Below are 26,550 nucleotides of genomic sequence, written 5' to 3' on the forward strand. Positions count from 1 at the left end.
TGGAAATAATTCTAATTATTTGTTTAGGTTATTACGAATTGCTTGATCTGCTAGATTATGTTTGTGTAATAGAAATAGAAATAGAAATAGAAAAATAAAATTAAAAAATAAAAAATAAAATAAAATAAATAAAAATTTGAAAAAAAATAAAATAAAATAATAATAAGTCAAAGTTTTGAGGAAATAAATGCAAGATTTTAAATTTTTAATATATTAAAATGCATTTAAAATTTCGACGGATGAGATTAAAAGAGATTTTGATCCTCATCGACAGTCGAGATTAGTTTGACATGGATCACTCGAACTAGCCGTTGGGAAATTTTCCTTTAAATAGGGTGTCAGGGGTCATTTGAGATCGGATTCGATCTTTGAGTCTTGTGCTAAAGAAAGCTCTCTTGTAGTCATTTTTTGTGCAATAAAGAAAGACTTTAGGGTTGAAAATCTTGCTGGTGTTACTCTTCTAGAAATGTTGTAAGATGTTTTATTTTTCTGCATAATTTCATTTTCAGCCATTGATGATAGCTTGATGAAGATTGATTTAGGCACAGGTATCTTGTCTGATCTCTGGGGTTTGAATGATAGTTTAATTTCTGAAATATAATGGCAAGTATCTCCATTTGATCTGAATTTCTCTGTTGTTTTCTCCCTCTATGTTAATGGTTGATTTACGCTGTGCATGAAATCTTTTTTTTAGATTACCGAGCGTTCAGGGAAGTTCTCAGCTGAACCAGCCAACTCCCGGATTGCGTTTTCTGAAAGAGCCCAGCCAGTTTTGATCCCGGGCTTATCATTTGAAAAAAAATTATGAATGCATGAAGGGTTTTTCTGAAGCATCTCACATTAAATTTAAATTCTGAAAATATTTTTGTGGCATAACGATAAATCTGGCTATCTAGAGCCTTCAGTTTGTAAATACTGTAATTATTTAGCTGGTTTTTAGGGTTTTTAGGGTTTCATCTATTTTTTGCATTTTCAAGTTCTCGTTGTTTGTTTTCATTGTTAACAGGTTGCAGGTTACAGGCCTGAGGAGAAATTTTTGTTTGAAGCCAGATCTAGGCCCAGGAGGGTAAGATCTGGCCTCAAGATCAGTTCTTGCAGGTTTTTGGCTGAAGAAATTCGAGACTCTCCAAGTAATTTGTCTGTTGGGGTTTCATTTAAAATTGTTTTCCAGGAATATCAACCAGCAATCTTGTAGTCCAAGGGTTTCAAAATCATTCATTTTCAGATCTGATTTTTTTATGAGGGTTTCAAGAAATCTGAAGCAGAGCTGATTCAAAAAAATTTCAAGTTTTCTGGAGAAAAATTTTTAAGTTCTGGTAAATTTTTAATTGGATGCCCAGTGAGGTTTTAGTGCCGCAGAAAATCTTCGAAATTTAAAAAAAAAAAAAGCCCACAGGGTTTGTTGCTACTTCATTCCACGCTCCACCTGCAAGCATTCTGCCAGCGAACTCCTGCACGCTGTTGTCTTTTACCCTACTCACCGTGTCGATTCCCTCCACATACCTGCGTTTTTCCTCAACCTGCAATTCGCTCCTGCAGTTTCTATCACATGCCCAAACGCTGCAGTTTTCTCCCTCACTTCCATGTTGTCATCCCCACGTGCAGTATTCAGCGCCTTGCGCAAAGCTTTCCCATCAGAAAACAATATATCCGTTTCTCCCTTGTTGCCCACGCATTTTTCGTTACCCCCTGCTCCTCACGCCATCTCCAGATCCACGCAGTAACAAATTCAATCACCTGCAAAACCCTCACACTATTGCAGTCTCCTCCAGCCACGCTGCTCCAACGCCTGCAAACAAACAAACAAAAAAACACGCAGCTCCACCTTCTTTACGCTGCCATACCTGCAAAACGCCTACGCAGCTCCCATCTCCCTGCTCCGTTTTGCTGCCTGTCCATTTCCTCGCCAGCGAACTCTCCCACGTGATTTCCTTCTCTGCTGCCCTGCACACACTGAAACGCTGAATTTTCATTTTTGATTCATGGACGTAGTCGAGTTTATATTTTTTTTTTGTGATATATGGTAAGTTTAGACGTTGGCTAGTTTAGATTTTTATTTGATTTTTAGATTTAACTCTGATTTTCATTTAAATAGGGTTTAGATTTAATAAATTTTCTTTTTTTTTAGAACAGGTGCTAGTTCAGTTCTTTTGTTTTAGTTTTAAATTCAGATTTACTTTTGTTTAAATTTTAATATTAAATATAAAAATTATAAAAAGTTTAAAAATAAAATAAAATAAAAAAATCGATTTTCTTTTTTTTAAGATTAGCTGTTAGTTTTAAGTTAAATTTTGTTTGATTTTTTAATAAATCAAAAAATCTCATTTAAAAAACAAAAAAAATATAAAAATCATAAATGGCTTAAAAAATAAGAAGGTTCCTTTTAGGTTTTAGTTTTAATTTATTTTCTTTTGTATATAGTTTAGTTTTGTTTTGATAAATTAAAAAATCTCATAAAAATAAAATAATAAAAAAAAGGGAAATAATAAAATCATAAAAAAAAATTCTTTTTTCAGGTCTTAGATTTAAGTTTTATTTAGAATTTAGATTTTATATTGTGTATATAGATTAGAACTTAGATCTTAGTTTTAGATTTGGATTTTATTTTATAATATTTAAATTTTAAATTTCATTTTTCATTTAGTTTAAATTTAGATATTTTGGTTTATTTTGATATAAAATATATATATATATATATATATATTAAAAAATATATATATATATGTATATATATATATATATATGATATAAAATAAAAATAAAAATTTGAAAAAGACTGATTAAAAATTGACAATTCATTTTAATGTCTTTTTCTTTTTCTTTTGTGATATCTATGTTCCACTTCTCTATAGTTAAATGCACTTAAATGTTTATTTACAAGTTAGCTATATGAAAGTGGTAGCTCGCTAGCATTTAAAATTGTATGGTTATTTAAAGCATTTCATCTTTTAAATTTTAATCGCTGGAATATTGTTAAGGCATTGCGCATTTATCGATTATCTCGCATTTGGCAAAATTTATCTTTGCTTGGATTATTTGATAATAAATGATTGTTTTACAAGGTTCATACTTCTGCAACATTTAATAAATAATCATTTAATCATTAACTCCATAAGGCACTGGGCATTAATGATTGAGAAAATGTAATTTTTGACTGCTTTGCGATCAGCTATGAGCGCTGCCCCGCCTCAGCTCGGCCCTTCGGCCTTTCCAGATCCCAGCGCATGAGCAGATCGAGTCGCGGATCTGTTGAGATTAGATCAGATCGCTGCTCCTCGTCCCAGACTTCAGACCCCTGCGCGTTCCTGACTGCGGGTGAGATTGATTAATCGAGGATCTGCCCAAGCGAGGCCCACTGGTCATGGAGGCTTGATCTTCGCCTGTCAAGTCAGATCTAGTGCCCATGGAGGTGTTGGGCATCCCCCAGGCCCCTACCTCTCCTCCTCCGTCGACAAACTCCCCAGCTGAGGCGTTCAGTCAGCTTTTGGAAGGGCTACCCAAGAAGAAAAATGTAGAAGCAGCGAAATTCGTCAAGAAGCTCGACGATATCCCTGAGATCTCTTTACCCCCGGAAACCCCGATCCAGGTTGCTATGTCCCTGTCCGAGCGGGCTCTCATACGCCAGTTTACTGGTCTATGGCCATCTCCCAAGTCGACAGAGAGTTGGGTTAAAAGAAAATGGTCGTCGCTGATCAACGAAATTGTGACCTCATACTTTTTGGGACGAGGATTCTTCCTCTTTGAATTCACCTCCAAAGACGATTAAGAGCTGATCTTTCGAAATGGTCCTTACTTTATGGGCCCCCAGGGTCTGTATCTGAACAAATGGACCCCTGAATTTGACCCAGCAGTAGACGTACCCAAAGCCATCCCGATATGGGTTAGGTTTCCCAACCTCCCGATTCATTGCTGGAACTGGGATTCTCTTATGCATATTGGAAATGCCCTGGGGAAATTCATAGACCGAGCGAACAGTAAGGATCAATACGACTGTGCAAGGATATGCGTTGAGGTGGATCTGGAGGAGGGGCTTCCAGAGGCCATCAAACTCAAAGTAGGAAGCTGGACGCATGTGCAGAAGCTAGACTATGAACAGTTGCCCTTCAAATGCCGGAAATGCCAGGTCTATGGGCACTTCGCCAGAAACTGCCCAACGGTCAATGAAGCAGCTCAAGGGAAGGAGGTCGGCTGGAATCAAGTAAAACGATCCAAAATGGCATCCAAGACCCAGAAGCCGGGAGGAACTACCGGCAAAGGCCTCCAGCAGGATCCAGCTCAGCAGATCCAGCAGTCCCAGCCCAAGTTCACTCCAGAGAATAGGTTCGACCCTCTCAGCTCCCAACCAGAGGACACTCATGAAGTGGTAGTTCAAAAGCCAGCGTCCCCAGACAAAGGTTCCCAATCTCCCAGCGTTAAAGACACGGGAGCCGCAGAAAGTTCAAAAGGAACCCCCGAAGTAGTCGAGGAGGAGGATCAAGAATCAGAAGAATCGGAGGAGGAAGGAGAAATAGGAGAATCCCAATCCTCGGTAAGGAGATCTACAAGAGGACGCAAAACGGATCGGGAGAAAAGAGAGCATGAAACGTACAAAGATAAACTCCAGGGCAGCCAACCAACATTGGAGAAGTTGTTAGCAAAAAAGCCGAAGATGGTAAGAAATCAGCATCAAGGCTCCAAGGGAGCCCAGCCAAGCAAAGGTAAATAATGAAGATAATCTCCTGGAACTGTAGGGGTATGGGCAGCAAAATAAAAGAAGAGGCTATACGAAATCTAATAAGAATAGAGGCCCCCGACATACTCCTTCTCCAGGAGACTAAGATGGAGGAACCAGATTTTCTCCAGGTAAGCAAAAAACTTTGGAAAAAAAGTAATGCAACAGTTGTCTCAGCCCGAGGAGCCTCTGGAGGGTTGGGTACTCTTTGGAACGAAAGCAGGTTTTCGCTGGTGGCAGAGGCATCAAATACCCACTGGGCGATGTTAAAGATGCAGCATTTAATTACAAAAGTAATCCTTTGTCTTTTCAATGTTTATGTTCCGGTAAATGCTGGAGAAAAAAAGAGTTGCTGGGACTCCTTAAGGCAGCAAGCAGAACTGGACAATCTGGAAAATGTCATCATAGCAGGCGACCTGAACATCACTCTGCATTCTTCTGAAAAGAGAGGAGGTTGCATTGTGCGAGACCCGGCAAGGGAATGGGTTGAGGATCTCCTCCAAGACTGGGATCTGCTAGATATCAAGCCTGTCTCAGGTATGTTCACTTGGTCCAATAAAAGAATAGGTCCTGGCCATATTGCAGCAAGGCTGGATAGATTCTTGGTGCATAGCTCCTTTCTTCTGCTTGGCCTAGACGCTAGCATGCATATTCTTCCTTGTAGCACCTCTGATCATAAGCCAATTAAGCTCATCCTTCGAGCTCACGTTGACCTTGGTCCCATTCCCTTCAAGTTTAGCCCTTTGTGGATCAAGGAACCAAACTTCTTGCAGATTGTTAAAGAAAGCTGGACCCAGCCAGTCACTGGATCTCCATTTTATATTTGGGAAGAAAAACTCAGGAGATTGAAATCAGCCCTAAAGTGTTGGGCCAAATCTCTTGTCAATCCAGCAGCTGAAAGGAAAAATATCCAAAGCCAGCTTGAAGCATTTCAATTGAACACAGAAGAGGCTCACATATCTAGAGAAATTTTAGACAAAGAGGTTCACCTCCAACAGTGCTATCATAAAGCTTGCCTGACCGAAGAGGAAACGTGGAGGATCAAATCGCGATGTCTCTGGCTAAAGGCAGGCGACAGAAATACATCATTCTTTCACAAGCAAGCTGAAGCCAGAAAAGGTTTCAACTCCATCACTGAAATTAAGGAAGCTGCTACCATTCATAAAGACTTTGCAAGTATTAAACATGCAGCTCATCATCATTTCAAAGGCCTGTACAGCGAAGAGAAGAATATGAATCAGAACTTTTGTTTGTTGGACGGGATTCCCACCTCAATATCTGCTGATATGAACCAGCATCTAGAAAGCAAAGTCACAATGGAAGAAGTCAAAAGGGCCCTCTATGCCATGAACCCTGATAAATCCCCAGGCCCTGATGGTTTTTCCGCCTCTTTTCTCCAAACCTGCTGGCACATAGTGGGGAAAGATTTATATAAAATGGTTCAAAAATCGCAGGCTTGCCAGAAATTAGGAGGAAGTACTAACTCCTCTTTCCTTGCTCTCATTCCCAAGGAAAAGGGAGCCAACTCCTTCAATAGGTTTCGCCCCATATCCCTGTGTAACATTGGCTACAAGCTGATCACAAAAGTTATTGCTAACAGGTTGAAGCATATTCTTCCTAAAGTCATCCCAGAGAACCAAGGAGGCTTCATACACGGAAGGCATTTAGTGGACAACTTCACACTTGTCCAAGAGGCAATTCTATCAAGTCAGCAGCGCAAGGAACAAGGTATGGCTATCAAACTGGATCTAGCAAATGCCTTTGATCGAGTTAACCATAGTTTTCTTTTGAATGTGTTGAAAAAATTTGGTTTTGGGGTGAGATTCATCAATTGGATCCGGGCCTGCATCTCGGAACCATGGATCGCTCCTTTAGTCAATGGTAGATCTGCAGGTTTCTTCAAAGCTACAAGAGGGCTAAGACAGGGTTGTCCCATGTCTCCCCTGTTGTTTGTAATTCAAGCTTCAGTTCTCAGTTTCCACCTAAACAAACAAATGCAAGAGCAGGAGATCTCAGGGATATCCATAGCGAGGGGGGTCCAAAACATAAATCACGCCTTATTTGCAGATGATACTCTGCTTCTTGGGACAGCTTCGATCCATTCAGCCAGAAGATTTAAAGAGACGCTCGATGAGTACTGTATGGAGTCTGGTAGCAGCCTTAACAAGGGTAAGTGCCATACTTACTGCTGGAACACCCCGCCCTCTTTGCTCAACATCATCTCCAGATGCCTAGGATTTGCAGCTTCCTCATAATGGACATCGTTCAAGTATCTGGGGCTGCCCATTTTCCTCAAGCGCGCCTACAACAAGGACTGGATACCGCAGGTAGAAAAATTTAAAAGTAAACTCCAGGCATGGGGAGTAAATTGGCTAAATATGGCAGGCAAGACAGTTCTCATTAAAGTCGTCCTTAGCAGCCTCCCGTTATACCAGTTTTCTGTGCTTCTAGCGCCCATTGGTATACTCCAGAAAATGGATCAATATATCAGAAACTTCTTTTGGAAAGGGGGTAAACACAATGAGAGAAGATTCCAGCTTGTTAAATGGGAGACTGTCCTCAAGCCTAAGATGGAGGGTGGGCTCAATTTCAAGAAACTCCCTCAGCAGAACATAGCAATGGGAGCTAAGCTCCTATGGAGACTAATTGCGCCTAAACCAGGCTGGGCACAGACAGCTCTCTGGAGAAAATACCTCAAAGGCACAAGACTGAGATGTTTAGACGGACCTTTGCCTCAAGGAACCTCGCCGTTCGTCAACCTCTGCTCCAAAGCCGCCCCCTTGATTCAATCCAAAGCCTATTGGATTCCCGGAAATGGGAAAAAAATAAGTATATGGAATGATCGTATCATGGATCGCGAGCCTATTGGAGAATGCCCAAAGGTGAAATCGCTGAAGGAATGGTTGATGGCAGCTGGGAAAACTAAGTTGTGGGACATATCCACATGGAATGGTACGCAGTGGGCGGGCTGGAGTCTGTCGGATCCGCCCTCAGACCTCCACCAAGAGATCATCCACCTCTGCGAATTACTGAACGGAATCGCACCCACGCGCATCAACAGGAAAGATAGGCGAGGCTGGGGCGATCAGTCGACAGGTTATACAGTCGCCCAGGGATATGCGTGCCTAGCTGCAATCCCAAATGCGCCCCCAGATCCGGCCCCGTGGAAGACAGTCTGGGGCATCTCTACGCTGCCAAAAATAGATTTCTTTTGCTGGCTTTTATGCCACAGGAAAATATTAACCGAAGACAAACTCCAGAGGCGCGGCTTCTACGGACCGTCCAGGTGCTCTTTGTGCCAAGACTCTGAGGAAAGCGCCACGCATCTGGTTCTCAATTGCAAGTTCTCCACTCAGGTCTGGAGAGAACTGATGGACTATTGGAACCCCAGATTCGAGCTTCCAGCCGCCATAATAGATCTGTTTGCCACCTGGAAAACCTGCTATCCCGGACCCCCTCCCAAAAATAAAGTGATCAAAGCGGCCTGGGCATCACTGCTTAAAATTTGCTGCTGGCAGCTATGGCTAGAGCGCAACAGCAGAATCTTCAGGAACCTCCAACACAATGCCAAGACGGTGGCGGCCAAGGTAAAGATTCAATTAAAAGAATGTTTGGGAGGTCATAAAGATGACTCCAACCTCACCCAGCTAGACAGAGATTGGGGGTCCTCCTTGAGCCTGCATTTTCAACAAAATATCAGAAGCATGGCTCCTCCTGAGGAATGGCAAATAAGGGGAAAAGGTAGAGAGGATTTTCAAAACTGGATCCTCAAGCAAAAGGTGCACTCCCTCTTCTTCGACGGGGCAGCAAAAGGTAATCCGGGCAACGCTGGAGCAGGGGGAGTAATTAAAAACATAGATGGTGCAGAGATCCTCCATTTTGCCTGGGGATTAGGAATCAACTCCAGCATCCAAGCTGAGGCATTTGCCCTCTACCAAGGACTCAAATAGCTCCTGAACCTAGAAATCAAGGAGGCCAATATCCTAGGGGATTCCGAAGTGATCATCAAACTTATGGTGACTAGCTCTACTCCACGGGACTTACGATTAGCAAGGCTGATCCAAAGAATCAGAAGAATGGCAAAGATGTTTCAAAATCTGAAATTCTTTCACGTGCTGAGAGACAACAACAAAGAGGCAAATCTTGAAGCAAATAAAGCTGCACAGCTATCGGCCGGGGCATTGAAAAAAGACGGGGAAGAAGCATGCGTTCCAATTCCTTAAATCATTTCAGCTGATGTTTTTTTGCTTAATTCTAAAGCTGTTTGTATGTATTTTTAAAATGGGGCAAATAGTAGAAATAAGCACAATTGCAGACCCCAAATGGAAGTGGACAGCAAGACTAATAGCGTCTCAGAAGGACGAATCCAATTGGATTGTGACCACTCCTACTGTAATCAGAAGATTGGTATTTAGACCCACCCGTTAATACAATCCATAACCGTTCTTGTTAAAAAAAAAAACTCCATAAGGCACTGGGCATTAATTTCTAAAATCAATCAAGTGCTAAATTGCCTTGTTGTGTCTCCCAACCCAACTGGTCCACAGTTGGTCTTCATTCATCACATAGGGTCTACCCCCCTTAGCCTCGGGAGACGGCTTAAATGGAGAGATCGGGGATTAGGGTGACAGCCCCCGGTCTGAGAGTTGTCGTGACAATCTGTGCGACAACAGGTTGAATTCATCTGCAAAGGAGGCCGAATACAGCGATGCGAGTTAGCCAAAAACCCCAGTGCGAGTTGCCAAAAGAGCCACATTTCCGTTGCCAAATACGTATCTGGGTCTTGGAGGCAGAGCGAGTTGGTTCCAAAGGCAAAGGGAGGTTATATGTCTCACCTGGAGACATTTCCAGGATTGTCCAAATTTATTCAGCCAAGTAGTGCGCATTTATGGGCTACACTGTGAGTGGTCAAGGAGAGTGCGTGCAAGCTAGGAGAGACTAGATCAATTGCAAAGGAAGACAAGGGTGTCTTCCAGATTATTTTTCCAATAGAAGACTGGCGAAGCCTTGCCAGTTTGGCAGGCAGATTATTGTACACTTGAATTTGCTGAAGAAATAATAAAACCCTCATTTGTTGCATTGGTTTTCCCTTTGGGGTTTTTCTAGGGATAATTGTCCAAAAACAATGGTGTTATTTTTGTGTGTGCATCTATTTTTCAGTTCCATATTTTATATTTCCACAGCGTTATTATTGTGAATAATGCATTTGTGAATTTCTCGTTATTTGCCGAATATTAATTCAGAAGACAAATAAACTGCTAACAGTTAGAAGATAAATCTCCACTAATCGCATTCAAGGAATTTTCACACCTAGTTCAGAAGCAGCTGAGAATTTGGATCCATCTTGTCAACTAATTTATGCAGAGATGTAAAGCCTCAATCAGCCTTTGACAATTCAGCAGGATGGATAGACGTTTGAAGAAAAGGGGGAGAAGAGATCTGCATATGCAAATTCATAATACCCATTGAAAATATGTATCTTCTATAAGTGTATCTGTAAAACAGTCAGACCAGGCTTAACTGCTGGTCAATATGGTGTCTGCAATGTAGTTTCTGTTTTTATGTTGATAGAATAATTTTTATTTACCGATTAAAAAAAAACCGGTGTTCTTGCTACTGGCACTATTTTAGCAACAGAAAGTTGAAACTACAGTTTTTCTGGATTCACAGCAAAATACAGAATTCCAGCTTAGAGAGCACTTCCCTAAAATAAATCTAATCTGTCCTCTAAGATAACATGTGTAGAAATATGAAGGATGTTATTCAACTAAATAACTCCAATTTCTTACTGTTAAAACAAAAGCAAGCAAATCAGATGTCATACCTGCCCATGTGTCCGAGATAACATTGGGATGCGAGCATATTTGTGCGCTAAATTGCATATGGCATCAATTAACTGGTCCATACTGGGCAATATAACTAGATCTAGAGCCTCACGCAACATCAAAGAATGAGCTAAATTATTGATGTCCTCAGATGTGCAAGAAAAATGGATAAATTCCAGTACCTGTAGAAAATCAAATCAGACACGCCTGAAACTGCACTAGAGAAACATTAATATTATAATTATGATTGTACTTTTTTAAAATCAGAATACTCCAAATTTGAATTTACAGAGCATATCCTGAAGCAGTGCATTTTGAAACACCTCAGAGTTGACTTCAATTAGGAGAATGATCATAAATTATGCTCATGCACTTCCTAGTTAAAAAATACCATTCATATACACGATATAGAGATGACAAATCTCATGAGTAAACAACCGAGAGCATCATTTACAAGATTTATTATCCTCTATATAGAGATGACATACCTCACAAGCAAATAACCCAGACCATCATATACCAGAATTAAAAAGATAAATAAGTCCATTCCAATAAGTGTTACAAACCAATTAGATTATTTTCACTTAGCCATTGCTAAAGCTTAAACTAAAAAAAAAAAAAACAGAAATAAATCACAAAATATGAGGAATGCAGCAAAACTGAAACTTTCTTGCAGCTCAAAGTACCTTTCTGACCTGTATAAGTACATTTCTAGTACAGTTTAGCTATAGCAGATCTTTGACCTAGCTGACTAACATTCAAGAGCTCATCATAAAACATCTGTTGATAGGTAACCGTCAAATAAAGAAGGGCTGCCCTAGAATTTTGTCTTATTTTGAAACCGCAATCATGAAATAATTATGCTGCCATGTTCCCAATAAAAAAGACAAAAGTGCATATTACTCATGATATGTTAACCTTGTTTTCATTGTTACAATGTCTTCTGTCAAATAATTCTAATTATTTCAGAGAAAGCCTGCACTATGTATATAACAATATAACAATATGGTAATAATGAAGATTGAACCCAAGGGGTTAGCTCAACCTTTGTAACCAATGTATGGGCATTTGGCTAGTTCCATGCTGGCAGGTGCTCAGTTCAAAACACAGGTTGCAGTATGAGGTGCACTAGTCTAAGTTGACAGTTTTGTTAGTGATGCCATCCAGAAATGTGGGGAAGCAACCCTTGGCTTCACCCCTTCCCCTCCAAACAAAGGTTTCCTTCAGGGAAAAAAATTAAAAATACTAATTAAGAATGCAAAATTTCCCAAAGCAAGGACCTGCACTTGCAGAGTGTCTTTCAGTTTTGCGGATAGAAATACAGTATGAGCTACAAACCTTAGTTAGTTCTGGATGTGCTTCAAACCTCTTTTTCAAAACATACTCGACAGCCTTGACATCATGATTTGTCACATTCTCAACCCTTTTGACTTCAAGAGCATCCTCAATATTAAATTTCCTCACAATATCTTCCAGATATAATTTGGTTTCATTGCTGAAGTTTGAAACTTCACTGATTTCAGGAATTTGAGATAACTTTAGTAACCACTGGACCTGGCAAATCAGAGTACACACGATTATTATGTGTCCATTTATCGAAAAATGAAGATTTCCCACTGTTAGTGGTGCAAAAAGAAGCATAATGTATACTGGAAAGAATAACTTACAAGGCAAATCAACAGGAGACAATAAAAAGGAATTTAAATTTGAGAAGCATATTGCATAAAGTACAACTTCCAGATTTACCCTCTTACAAACTATTTATTTACTTTCTAAATAGAACACAATTTTTCCACTCATGTTGTGCAGTTTGGAAAAGCAAGAACAAAGTTAATTAGAATGTGTATGCATATAAAATTCATAAGTCACTCATATGCATGAACACTAGTAATACCACAATATGTAATCGAGAGTCAAGACTCAACACAATGTTCATATATATATTCATAGTTTTAAAAACAAGAACCAGGCCTTGAACCAGCCACCTATCTAACCATACATAAGAAAATACATAAAATTAATTTTTAATGAAAAAGAATATTTTTAAGATTTCAATCCATGATTCCAAACCATTAGAGACAAAATATGCAAAGTTTGCTCATATATATACCATGTAAGGGTGAATATATCAAAATGGCACCAAGGGCGATACATATCAACAACAAAATACATAATCAATGAGGCTCTAAATGATTTCTAGAGTCCAAAACAATGCTACAAGCCACTGGGCCACTGACCTACTACAAATCACTGATCAGCGTGATCACTCATCAAACTCATCACCACGACTAGACATGGGAACATCATCAGGAGCTACCGGGTAATGATCCCATCTCCTGCTTAAGAAACAATCTGAAGCAGATAGAGATGTTTAGACATGCTCATCACTGATTTGTATTTCCATAGCCTTTAGAGCACGACCCTTTTGGAGACACCATTAGACTTTTCTAACTCATTGTTTATACCTTCAAACCATAGAAGGCATTAATAGAGGATAGACGGGAAAAATCTCATAGTTTCTAAAACGAACTTCCATGGATAACAACTTTAAATATTGGTGCAGAAACAATCTACAGCTCAACTTTGAAGCAGAATTGTATCAATAAATGGCTTAAACCAACAAACCGGTTTACCTCTTACTTTGCAATTAGATAAAAGTAAAACTGGACTCAGCATGCAACCTAATGCACTTTAAATTCAACCAACAATATTGAAATACTGCTTCATGTAATCAACAAAATGAAATTTATTTTATGGACCTTGCCAGTCTTTTGAGGCATCTTTCATAATCAGATAGGAACAGGATGTTGGAAGAATTTATCATTGATGTCAAAGGGTAAATGTGCCAGCATTTGTTCGGTGATTTGCATCCACAAATCAAGTGAATTTGGGTACAAAGACCCTCTATATTAGTAGTCCTTGTCATGTCATTCCGTTTGATAGGTGGCACACCTTGTGGGTCCTCCTGGTTGGAGAGAGATTGAATTTTGAAGTTTGATGCCCCAACCAGCACCTTTACCCCAAAAGTTTATGACCTCAACACTTCATTGCTACCCTAGAAGAAGGTCAAAATTATAATTTAAGTTGACCTATATCCATGTGTCCAATCAACCTTGAAAGAAGATTTCATGGAAGACAAAAAAAAAATTATTAAAAGAATCCTAAGCCTCCTTGTATAGGCTGGCTCCAGGAATAGTTGTGACTTTTCAAAAAGAAAATTCTTATTTTCAAGTCCAGGTCGGCCCTGTTGAGAGCATATGTTTGAAGGTGGACCATCCAATCCTAAAGGTAGTTTTCATTGTACAATCAGGTGCTTATGCTTGTTTTTCCTTGGGCACATGGGTATGGATTATGGGGTGACTTGGAAGAAGGAAGGGTTTTGACTGTAGTCTTATTCTCTCATCTTAAATGGGGGATTAATCCTCAATCCTAGTCCTATGGGATCTCCCCTATTGGCTTATAGGTTCAAGATGGGCACTACTTGGGAAACCCCGATTTTGGTAGCGCGATCCCGTTTTCCCATTTCACATTTTTCACTCCCCTCTAAACATTACAAACCCAGCATCTTCTCTCTTTGGATCCACAAGGCTTTGGTACACCCCCTCCCCTTGTCCACGTGTTTGTGTGGGGCCTGGAATGTTGCCCCAGAGGCTGATGCAGCTAAAAAAAAAGGATAAAAGCATATCATGGCCACAAATGAAGACAAAAAGAATATTCCAAAATACAAAAAATGGTCGTGACATTACATTAGCGCGTGGGCAAAAGCCAAACATGAGCTCTACCCCTTCATTCTAGCCATCACCCTAGTTCCCAGGGCCCCATGAGTGCCCCCACATCATTAAGGAACCCATGCACGTCCCAACCCCTGGTGGGCGATGAACTACCCACCTTAAGGGGGTAATAATTGCTTCTACCATACATAGCATGCTCTCATCTCCTAGAGCCCCTAGCAGTAATAACAAAGAAAAATCAAGAAAAGGCAAAAGGCAAATGAAGTGTTGAAAAGTGTAACTAGGTTCAGTCTTCATAATGACATATAATTATGATTTTATATAATGTAAATAAGATTATGTAATGTAAATAAGAAAAATAAAATTATCTTTATTGACTTGCCTCATGGGTTTCATGAGCAAGGGATTTTGTTTTTGAGTCAAGACTCCCATTGACACTCTTTAGGATTTATTTGTCATTTAGTCATAAAATGTTGTCATTGTCATGTAATGAAGTCATGTTACACTTTGTAAAAGGTCAATATTGTCTATGTAAAGTATCCTCCAATACCTTGTCATCTATCCTCTTCAAATCGGCCTACAAACAATGAAGGAACTCTCTAGAACAAGTCAGCCTACCTCCCATAGTAATGTCGGCCTAATGGACATGAGAAGAAGTGTATAGATAACCTACTCGACCTCAGTTGAAGTAGTACAATTCAATCAAGCAACTCGACTTCAATTCTGAGAAGCAGAAATACGAAGAGAAGGTTTCTTCTGGGGCAGTACGAAGGAATTTCTTCTGGGGAAAGCGAAGTTAGGGTTTATTCTGGACCAACAAAAAGACTTTCTTCTAGGGCAGTGCGAAGAAGGGTATCTTCTAGGGCAGTGCAAAGAAGGGTATCTTTTGGGCAGTACGAAGAAGGGTTTGTTCTGGGGCAGCAAGGAAGGATTCTTCTGGGAAGGTCGAAGTAGATATCTAGAGACCGAGCTTCTCTAAAGGAAATCAGTAAAGACCAAGAGACCGAGATTCTCTAGGGGAAATCGAGAAGAAGTAGTGAGAAGGATCAAGAAAGATAGAGACCGAGGTCCTCTAGAAAGAGCCGAGCAAAGCAGTTCAAGATCAAGAAGAAAGGCGAAGAAAGGAAGAGGCAGAACATCAAGGTTAGTGACAAGGTTCTTGAGAGGATACTAGAGTCAAGGGTCTGTGTCATGGTCTTGGTACTTATCAATTGAAGATCTAGAAGAAGAATTTTGATCGGGTTTTCCTCTCAAGAGGTGAGAGGTTTTGGCCCTAGCTGAGAAGCCTACACACTATGTTACTTGCCTTTCATTGTACATATTGGTAATTGTCTTGAAGAGAAGAACACATTAATAAGCTAACAAAAAGAAGACTATAAGTAAAGAAGTAAAAGTACATCACAAGCAATTATCAAGAAAAGAAATTGTTAACTTTAAATGCCCTAGATTTCTCAACATGGTATCAAAGCTTAGGTGCTGAAGACAAGAAGGGGCAGGCAAAGCAAGTAGACACACGAGAATCAAACTTCAAAGAAGATCAAAGCAAGTCAAAGAACACCAAGCAAGAGATCCAAATCTACATCAATCTGAAACCCTAGATCAAAGAATACTCCAAGCAAGAGTCTTGAAATTATCTTCATGAAGGAAGCAGGAAGAAAGACTGAAACCCTAGAAGCACTCCAAAAATCATACATCACCAAGGAAGTGGAAGCTCTTCAAATCTAAGGAAGATTAGATCGAAAGACAATCCTCTCTCTATTGAAGCAAAGATCTCATAGAAGGCAGTCCTCCCTCACCAAAGATTTGAAGTAAGAAGCAACAAGTTCATCATCAAGTTGAAGATTCGATGTTCACAAGTAAGTATCTTTTATTATAATACAATCTAGTAAAAATGACTTCATGTTTCAAGAAGAACCAAAAGTTGGTTGGGATATCAAACTTCCTTGTATGGAAAAGAAGGGCAGACATTGTCCTCGAAGTAAATGAATCCATTGATCATGTCCCTGGGAAAGTCTCCAAGCCATCCGAAGAACAAGCATTATATGAATACATGGAAAAGGATCTCAAGGCTCAAAAGATTCTTAAGGAGTTTATCAAAGATCCACTCATTTCCTATGTAGCCAAGCTGGAGACATCTAAAGAAATATATGATAAGATAGGATGAAGAAAGAAAGTGATGAAAGATCAGATAGAAGGAAACAATTAATGTCAAGGCGAAAAGGAAAGTTTGGAAAGTTTGGTACTACAAAACATGGCTAAGGAAAGATTCTATGGTTGTCAAAATCTTGGGCACTATAGAAAAGATTATCCTAATCATAAGAGGAGCAAGGAAGAAGACTATTCTACTAAGGAAGTGAAAGAACCTGAGACAAAGAAGTGTAAGAAGGAAGAAGCAAAAAGATCTCTTCTATGACTAAGACAATCTTCTTCAGTAGAAGGTTCCCTTCACTTGTAAGTTATAGATAGGAAGCAATGAAAATAAGATAGGATGCATCAAATTAGAAAGAAGCATTGTGATAGAAGCATTAAAAGAGCTCATGACATGGGAAGCAGAAAGTATGTTTAGTACAAATCCTACTAATTACAAAGAATAGGAAGCTCTTAGGAAACCTCATTGATACTTATAGAAAGAAGCAAGATGTCATCATCAATTGGGACCATCATAGTCAATAAAGAAAACATCTGTTGGGTAAGGATATGAAACATCCTCAAATTTCTCTAATTCACCGATCTAGAAAGGAAGCAAAGGTTTTCATCAGGAATTCCAACTCGTGGGATTCAAGGGATGATGGTATGATGACATAACAAGAAATAAGGTTTGAAGGATAAAGTCCTTTCGAATGAAGCTGCTACAAGAAGTCTGGATGACCGAAAGGAAGATGAGGTATGTATGCTTACATAGATTATTATGAAAGTCATGTCATATGGTTGCAGATAATATGGATCACTATTTCCATCTTGGGAAATATGATCAAAAGAAGAAGGATCTCCTCCTACGAAAGATTGCAACAAAGCATAAGTCGCACTAGATGAAATCAACATAATATGTTCTCATATGAATCATGAGGAAGCTGACTACAATCAAGGAACTATGATTGGAAGCTCCTGGGAATGAAGTGTGAAAAGATAGGAAGAGATCATGATAATATGCAATGAAGGTAGAAGGCATTCAACATCCGAAGTCCAAGAAGATTTGACTAGAAGATCTCCTGAAAGGATGTGAAGACTCTAATGGAAGTCGGAAAAAGATAGAGACCCTTGACAATGGATATTTGTGGGAGATGTGTCAATCTACATGCAGGATGTTGATACTTACAAGAAGATGTCATGGTGAAAGATCATCACAAAGGTAATTTTGATTTGAAGTGTTCATTGATTATTTTTGAACTAATATCTAGATGGGCTTATGTAGGACTGCCAAAGGGAAATTTGTGGATGACTTCCAAGAAGACCATATAGAAGGATGTAATGTCCCTCCAAAAAATATGGCATGAAAGCAGAATGACATAAAGCAAAGCCAGATGAAAAATCTGATGGATCACTTTCTGATGAGTTGAGGACATAACTAACTCATGGATAAAGGTGATAGATCATTTATGTCCTATGTAGAAGTTCCCAAAGATGAAGACTCCTTGACAAAGAAGAAATTCATGACATTGAAGGAAGGAGCTCTTCAAGCAGCTGGTTGTTCGAGGATCTCCACATGAGGAGCTATAATAGGTCCCTGGTTAAGAGGGAGCCTGAAAAGAATTTTCTTACTTGGAAGAAATTTGGAAAATTCCTAAGCAGGAAGCTTAGGTACATTCCTTTGTGATAGGAATGAGTACATTCCTTTAATGGAATATGTCCTCCTGGTTTGAAAAGGAGAGATAGACATGTCGTTCTGGTCTTCACCTGGGAAGACAGAATGGAGGATTGTGTAATCATTTGGCATCTGATGCTCTTTGAGGATGAGATAGGGCATCCAACAATAAGAGTAGTCGTGGAGGACCAATATTCTTTGTGGGACTGGGGAGTCCAGGAAAAGAATAGTCCTCATGGAGCATATCCTGAGAGAACCCGGGTGGGGTATGTTCTGAGAGAGACAATGATGAGTGTGTCTATAAATCATTGGTCTCGCCAACATTGTGCTCTGATCTTGTGGAGAGATAGAGCTATTAGTCAAGGCCTTGCTATATAACAATGTTGGTTGATATGATGTTATACAAATGAGTTACAAATTTGAATTCTTCTTATGAGAGATTCTTCAGATTAAGAAAGTCCAAGTACCATTATGAATACCTCCCTAGTTAAGAGGGAGTGTTTAAAAGTGTAACTAGGTTCGATCTTCATAATGACATGTAATTATGATTTTATGTAATGTAAATAAGAAAAAATAAATTATTTTTATTAGCTTGCTTCATAGGTTTCATGAGAAAGGGATTTTGTTTTTGAGTCAAGACTCCTATTGACAGTCTTTAGGATTTATTTGTCATCTAGTCATAAAATGTTAGAGTCATTGTCATGTAATGAAGTCATGTTACACTTTGTAAAAGATCAATATTGTCTATGTAAAGTATCCTCCAAGACCTTGTATCATCTATCATCTTCAAGTCGGCCTACAAACGATGAAGGAACTCTCTAGAACAAGTCGGCCTACAAACGATGAAGGAACTCTCTAGAACAAGTCGGCCTACCTAACACAGACATGTCGGCCTAATGGACTTGAGAAGAGTATATATAGCCTACTCGGCCTCACTTGAAGTTGTACAATTCGATCAAGCAACTCGACTTGAATTCGGAGAAGCAGAAGTATGAAGAAAGGGTCAAGAGAAGTACAAAATAGAAGTGCGAAGAAGATAGAGCGAAGATAAGGTTTTTCTGGGGCAATACAAAGGAATCTATTTTGGGCAATGTGAAGTTAGGGTTTCTTCTGGACCAACAAAAAGACTTTCTTCTAGAGTAGTGCGAAGAAGGGTATCTTCTGGGGCAGTGCGAAGAAGGGTATCTTCTGGGCAGTATGAAGAAGGGTTTCTTCTAGGGAAGCAAGGAAGGATTCTTCTAGGAAGGTCGAAGTAGAGATCTAGAGACCGAGTTTCTCTAGAGGAAATCGGTAAAGACCTAGAGACTGAGATTCTCTAGGGGCAGTCAAGAAGAAGTAGTGAGAAGGATCGAGAAGGATGGAGACAAAGGTTCTCTAGAAAGAGTCGAGGAGAGCAGTTCAAGATCAAGAAGAAAGGCGAAGAAAGGAAGAGGCAAAACATTAAGGTTAGTGACAAGGTTCTTGAGAGGATACTAGAGTCAAAGGTCTATGCCATGGTCTTGGTACTTATCAATTGAAGATCTAGAAGAAGAATTTTGATCGGGTTTTCCTCCCAAGAGGTGAGAGGTTTTGGCCCTAGCAGAGAAGCCTACACACTGTGTCACTTATCTTTCATTGTGCATATTGGTAATTGTCTTGATGAGAAGAACACATTAATATGCTAATGAAGAGAAGACTATAAGTTAAAAAGTAAAAGTACATCACAAACAATTATCAAGAAGAGAAATTATTAACTTTAAATGCCCTAGATTTCTCAACATTAAGAAGGGTGGAAAAACAAAGGTCGGGGTATCTCATGTACCACAATTGCTCCATCCTACATCTATACACCCAAATGTGTGGACATCCCTCATCATTACCACCTTTGAACCCATGGCATCTAGCCTTGAGACCCCTGTGCCCCAATCCACCTCATCATCATTGACATGAACCCTACCACTTGAAGGATGTACCTTGGACATGTCTTTCCCTTTAGGGCCTAGGATCACCTAATAGGGTTGTTTATTAGTCACTCCTACCTAGGGAGGTAACACTATTACATGCTCAAAGCCCCAAATTTGGAAGGGAAGCCCATTATGATGTCTCATTTGTGCCCTTGATTAACAAGCTTAGTTGACTTAGATGTACTAATGAATTATTGTACCTGATGGTGAGGAGACGCATTGGATATTATATGTAATTGGCAAGTGTTTTCATCATGGGCTAGGGAACTTAATTAGGGCCCAACCCCACCAAAGGATCATATTGACACTTGTAAGGAATGCGTTGAGAGTGATGGGACTCCATCATGTGTTAGAGTATTACTTCATACCATGGGCACCCTCAACACCTTCAACAACTTGTTCGTTGCCCCACAATATTCACAGGATGATGCACTTGGACCAACATTTCCCCCTGCCAGCTTAGCAATGTACACATGGTTTGACAGCTAATCCAAGGCCCAGAGGATGTTTGTCTCACCTGGAGCAATCTACAATCTTATCTTTCACCAAGAGACCCATGAAACCAGTATTTGTGCCCCAAAGCCACTTTGGAGCACCACGTGATGACTTACATGGACATCAAGGCGACATCCCCTCATCCAGCATTTATGGAGCCTTCTCTCTCATCTGGGCACTTAAAGGACTCATCATAACCTTCCAATGACCTCACCTCATAATGACATCATCTTTTCAGCCTACTAGTGGATGGTTTATTCATAATCTTTGAAGCTACTTGGTGGGCTTGTCACCAAGACCTTATTTCTGCACATTAAAATAATGTTAAGGGCTTTAGAATAAGAATTTGGCCTCTAAAGGTCACATATAAATAGAACTCACTCTCATTGTGAGAGAGGAAAATATATATATATATTATTAAAAATCTGAATGATGTTTACAATTGAGGGAGGCCTTGGCTTAAATACAGCCTTGGGTGCCTCTTGGTGAATGGGCATGATCTTTGATCATGCCCTTGCCTAATTAACTACTAATTACATTCCTCTTGAAAAGATGCTTTGTCCTCAAAGCATATGTAATGACAGGTGTTGTTGACAAAACGCTTTTGTCTCCCAAGAAGCTTCTTCTTCTGGTAAGTCCTTCCACTTGATCAGGTATTCTTTGATTACTCGTGATCACAGTTTTCTTTCCCTGGTGGAGATAATACCTTCTGGTTCTAGAATGACCCTTCCTTTGTCATCTAAAGTCGGAAGTGTTGTTTGTGTTGATTGATGTTCGCCAAGTGCCTTTTTAAGGCAGGATACATGGAAAACGTTGTGAACACGACTTTTATCAGGAAGGCTTAAACTATATGCTACTTATTGAATTGAGACTTCTGTGATCCATAACAAGTTTATAGAAAATCTTTCGGCGATAATCACATCCAAAGTCATTTGTCGACGCATTTCGAACCAGCAAGTGTGGTTCATCGTCAGGACAAGATGAAGAACCAGATCATAGCAACAAAATAAATAGAGAGACACTTCTTTCAAACGGCTAGAAAGAAGCAACTAATTTTGACCACAAGAAACGGCTATAATTGACTGGACTATAGTTGAAAATGACTTTGGATGTGATTATCGTTGAAAGCTTTTCTATAAACTTATATGCTACTTGGCTGATCTTTTTGTCGATCTGGTACAGTCCATAAAACCTTGGTGCCAATTTGTTTTTTCCCTTCTGTTTTAAGGACAACTGTTTGTAAGGTTGAAGTTTAACAAATACCCATTCTCCAACTTCAAATTCTCTCTCTGTTCTGTTTCGATTAGCTTGTTGCTTCATACGATTTCTTGCATTATTTAGATTTTCTTTTAGAGTTTCAATGACTTTTTGGGTTTTTTCTAACTGGTCTTTAACAGCTGGAAGTTTTGTCTCAATGATAGCAAGTCCTTCAATTTCGAAGGTTCGTAACTGTACAGCGCTTGAAATGGAGTCGTTTTCGCTGAGTGTGGTAAGTAGAATTGTCCCACCATTCAATGAGATGTAACCACTGAGCCCACTTATGTTGTTTTCCTGTGGCATAACAATGTAGGTAGGTTTCTAAACATTTATTGACAACCTCCGTTTGGCCATTTGTTTGAGGATGGTAGGTTGACCTCATATTCAGGTAGGTTCCTATATGTTTGAAACTATGTTGCAAGAAACGTGGTATAGAGGTCCGTTTCCGTACGGAAACGGGTACGAAACGCGGAAACGCGTTTGGTACGGCCGTGAAACGCGTTTCCGGCCGTACTGCCACGTTTCCCGAAACGAAAATTTGGCCAGTACGGCCGAAAACGCGTTTCAAGGCCGTACGACCCACGTTTCTTCATTAACTTGTGTTTTTTTATTTATTTTTTTTGTTTTTTAATTTACTTTTAGGGTATGTTAGTGACTTCTTGTTGCTTCTAGATGCGTGTCTAAAGTTATAAAAGTGAATTTTTGCCCTAGTGTTGATATGTAGTTCATCAGGAAGTTTGAGGGATATGCAGTTCATGGTAAAAGTGATATTCTCCTTTATTTTTCATTTTCATCCTTTTACTTAAATTTTTAACATTACCATGAAATGACTAAGGATGTTTGAGAGTGGTTTCGCCCTCATTGGATTCCATATGGAGAAAGTAGAATTTTAAATCTCACTCAAAATCCAGCAGACTTATTTGTTTTTCAAGATTTCAGGATTGGATTTTATCATGTACTAGGGTATGGAACTTGTATTTAATCAAGAGAACCAAGCCCTCTATGCATGGGAAACTCCCAATAATCAAGATCATGTAGGGTACTAGGATATGAAACGTGTATTTAATCAAGAGCACTAAGGTCGTTCGACTATGTAGGAGGAGACTCCCAATACAACAATGGTCCTTCTAAAGAATGGGATGTGCATGTAGAAAACCTTGATTTGGATCTCTCTCTTGCAGCCTTATAGTCTTTATTGTACTTGCAGCCTCATATATTAATATAAATAAACGTTGATTTTGAGATTTGGATATATAATAAAGGTTGCTTTTGGATATTCCGATATTTTTATTTTCATTATGTGATCATTCATGAGTAAATGTGATGTAAATTAAATCTTAATGTTTAAGTGTAATAAATTATAATGTATCATTTATGCTTTATGATTGCACATATATATATTTAAATATTTTCAATATACATACATACATATACATATATATATATATATATATATATATATATATATTCGCGTTTCCTCATTTCCAAAATTTGGGGAGGTCGTGTTTCGTATCGCTTCCCCTTTCGGAAACTCGTACCCGTTTCCAAAATTTGGGGAGGTCATGTTTCGTATCGCTTCCCGTTTCGGAAACTCGTAGTTGTTTCCCCGTTTCGTGCAACTTAGGTTTGAAAGATTCCTTCCAAAAGTTACCCTTGAATTTGGCATCTCTATCGCTCACAATGACCTTGGGAAATCCATGTAATTTGTAAACATTTTTGCAAAATATCTTAGCAATTTGTTTTGTTGAATATGATTTCCTCATTCCAATAAAGTGAGCATACTTGGTGAGTTTGTCGACTACTACAAGAATTTTTATCCTTACCATTAGACACAGGTAAACCTTCGATAAAGTGTTGGAAATACTGAGTGGGGGGGTGAATCAATATTTCTTTTTCAACTATTATTTTACCAATTAAAACACTTATATTCAGAACACAAGATGAACAACAAGTATAAATGCTTTTATTAATATAATCTTTGCTATAAAGTAGATACAATATATAAATGGTTGCAATCAGCTGCCAAGCACCAACTTGGACTTTAGTGAGGCTCCAACCTCCAAAGCTCCAACTCTGTTTCGCCAAGGCAACAATCTTGGACTTAGGAGCACCAACTCCCAAGGACTTCAATCCTTCCAGTTCCTGAAACACCAGTCTCAAGGACACCAATCCTTCCTACTATTGAGACACCAATCCCAAAGACTTCAATCCTTCTTACTTCTAAGGCACCAGCCCAAAGGACTCCAATCCTTCTTACTTCTGAGGCACCAACCCCAAGGGTTCCAACCCAATCTTGTCAAGGCATGTTTGATAGTAATGTTCTGCTCTCAGAACTCTTCTTTGCTGAGCTCCGTCTGTTTACAGCTTCATTGTAGTCTCCATGCTACAGCATCAATGACAACCAGTCTTCTTATGAAGGAGTCTTTACAACTCTTCATACTGTCCACACAAAGTCTCCAATAGCCTTCATGCTTTCTGATAATGTCTTCACACAGCTTTAGTCAGTCTACTGTTAGCTGCACTAAGCTCTGCATAAAGAACAACTTTTTGTTCAAGCATCTGTTCTAATGTCACAGTGAATGCTTCAACATGACTGCTTCTCTGCTGGCTACTTCTCCCTTCAAACAATGTTAGACAAAACTTTATTCACTACATCACAGAGTTATTCTTCAGACTCCATTGTATACCTGATTAATTCATCATAGGTTTGAGTCTTTCACAGGGTGATACGATCAGCAGAGATGCTCATCCTTTGAATGCCTCCTGTCCTGTTGGTCCTTCGGCCCTTTCCTGTTCTGTTAGACCCTACAGCTGCCTCTGTTTCCTCTAGTTTTTCAACAACCCAACAACAACGCATTCAAACAATTCTCTGTTTTCTTATACCTGACACCCCTAGCCTTTGGCTTCCTTTCTCTGCTAGCTCTTCGGCTTCCTCAACACTTGCTTATCCTATCAGCGTCCTCCTCAGTCGCTGTCATTTCCTCTGCGCTCGCTTGCTTCTTCGGCTTCACAGCTTTCGGTTTCCTCTGTCTATTCGAGCGTTCCAATATTCATAGGACACGTTCAAGAGGAAGAGAGGTCGTATTACAGAGAAATGTTGCCTATTAAAAGATATCAGAGAGATCCCTTTTTTTTCAATAACGTTCATACACAAGACTTCAGTGCTTACGGAGGCTTTCATTTGGAGAGACTGTACCATCAGGGCGAGCCCACATGTCACGTTACCATCGCAATCGCAACCGGCATCGTTCCACCCTATTGAACTATCGAAACCGTTATTATAGGCTTTTGGCCTAAAAAACCCCGGGCAATACAAATATTTGAATTACACAAGAATACACGGACAAAACCCGCCCGAGCGCTTAAGGCCAGACTTCAAAAACATTACGCCCGCATCTATAACTGCATCGGGTCCGCTCCTCCACAAATTTATCGCAATCGGTGCTTTAGTGTGGCAAGGCTTTATAATATATGCGATATGTGACGGATGCGATAATAGATTAACTTATATTGCAATGGTGTAGTCAGGTCCGTGTTATTATCACAATCGCAATTTTAATGTGACAAGGCTTTAAGCGTTGCGATACATAACTTCCGATATCACGGACGCGATATTATTATAGACTGTTTTTAATGCCTCCGTCGGGTCCATATATATATATCGCAATCGGTGGTTCGGGGGTGACAGCCCTTTATGCATTGCGATTACTGCGGATGCGATATAACAATAGGGCGCGATATAATAGGACCATCGGGTCCGCATACATTATCGCAATCGAAGGTTTCGGGGGTGGCACTTAATAGAACCCGCCAATATAATATACTACTTCGCCTCCGATAGTATATATTGCTCCACTCCTTTAACTCTGTTTATATATTGCTCTGTTGTTTCCTTTCTATCGGTTCTATGTGGCTCCTCCAATATTATAAACTGCTCCACTGTACTATAAACTGCTCCGTTGTAATATATACTGCTCTTCTGCTGACTTCTCGGGCATATATTACATGCGATACTCCTCCGTTAACTGCTCTTCCGTTGTGTCCTCCACTCTTTGTACGCCTTCGCTCTTCCTCTATGCTCCTCTGATCGGTCTTCCTTTGGATTCTGATCCTTTGGCATATATTACTCCTCCTATAGCTCCGATAGGCTCTGTTTATGCTCCTCCGATAGCTGCTCTTCCGCTATGCGATACTCTTGGCATATGTGATACTTCCTATATGGCTCCTTGGCATATATTACTCCCGATATGGCTCTTCTTTGGCATCCATTGCTCCCGATAGTCCTTCTTTGGCATACATTGCTCCCGATATTCTGCAATACTTCACTGATGTGTTAACTCCTCTAATAACAGACACTTACTCATGGCTTGGCTTTCCTGATGGCCTTGCTCCTTGGCTTCTAGCTCTTGTTTCTTCATGGATCTACTCTGCTCTTCTCTTTGGCTTCATATCATCATTTAGTATCCTAGAATGTTGCCATATTGACATACTCATGTTGCTTCATGGATCTGCTCTACTTGGCTTCACATCATTGTTTACTGTCCAGAATATTGCCATATTGACATCAATGACAATCCAAGTCAACATAAAGTCCATTGATATTTCCTCCTATTTCTAATTTGGGATATTTAAAGGATGAAGTAGTACATGTATCATAATATTTTCATTTTTATTCTTCTGGCATTTATCACATTCTGCTACATATTTTTGAATATCACTATTCATTCCCTTCCAAAAGAATGACTGGTGTGCACTATATTAGGTTTTAAAGAATCCTACATGTCCG

General features: G+C 39.6%; 1 protein-coding gene across 1 annotated transcript in view; it reads right to left on the bottom strand.

Annotated features, from left to right (window-relative positions):
- LOC149210159 (uncharacterized) overlaps window positions 1-26,550 on the bottom strand; it is a 323,003-nt gene that overhangs the window by 261,209 nt on the left and 35,244 nt on the right. The window contains exons 3-4 of the mRNA XM_089396649.1: window positions 11,875-12,090; window positions 10,536-10,718 (exon numbers count right to left, since the gene is read on the bottom strand). Coding sequence (XP_089252775.1) covers window positions 10,536-10,718; window positions 11,875-12,090 — 399 coding nt within the window. The remainder of the gene's footprint in view (window positions 1-10,535; window positions 10,719-11,874; window positions 12,091-26,550) is intronic.

This window comes from Pinus tabuliformis, chromosome 1_2, assembly GCF_031772625.1.
Source record: "Pinus tabuliformis cultivar Carrire ecotype Pingquan chromosome 1_2, CPIR1, whole genome shotgun sequence".
Lineage (NCBI taxonomy): Eukaryota > Viridiplantae > Streptophyta > Pinopsida > Pinales > Pinaceae > Pinus > Pinus tabuliformis.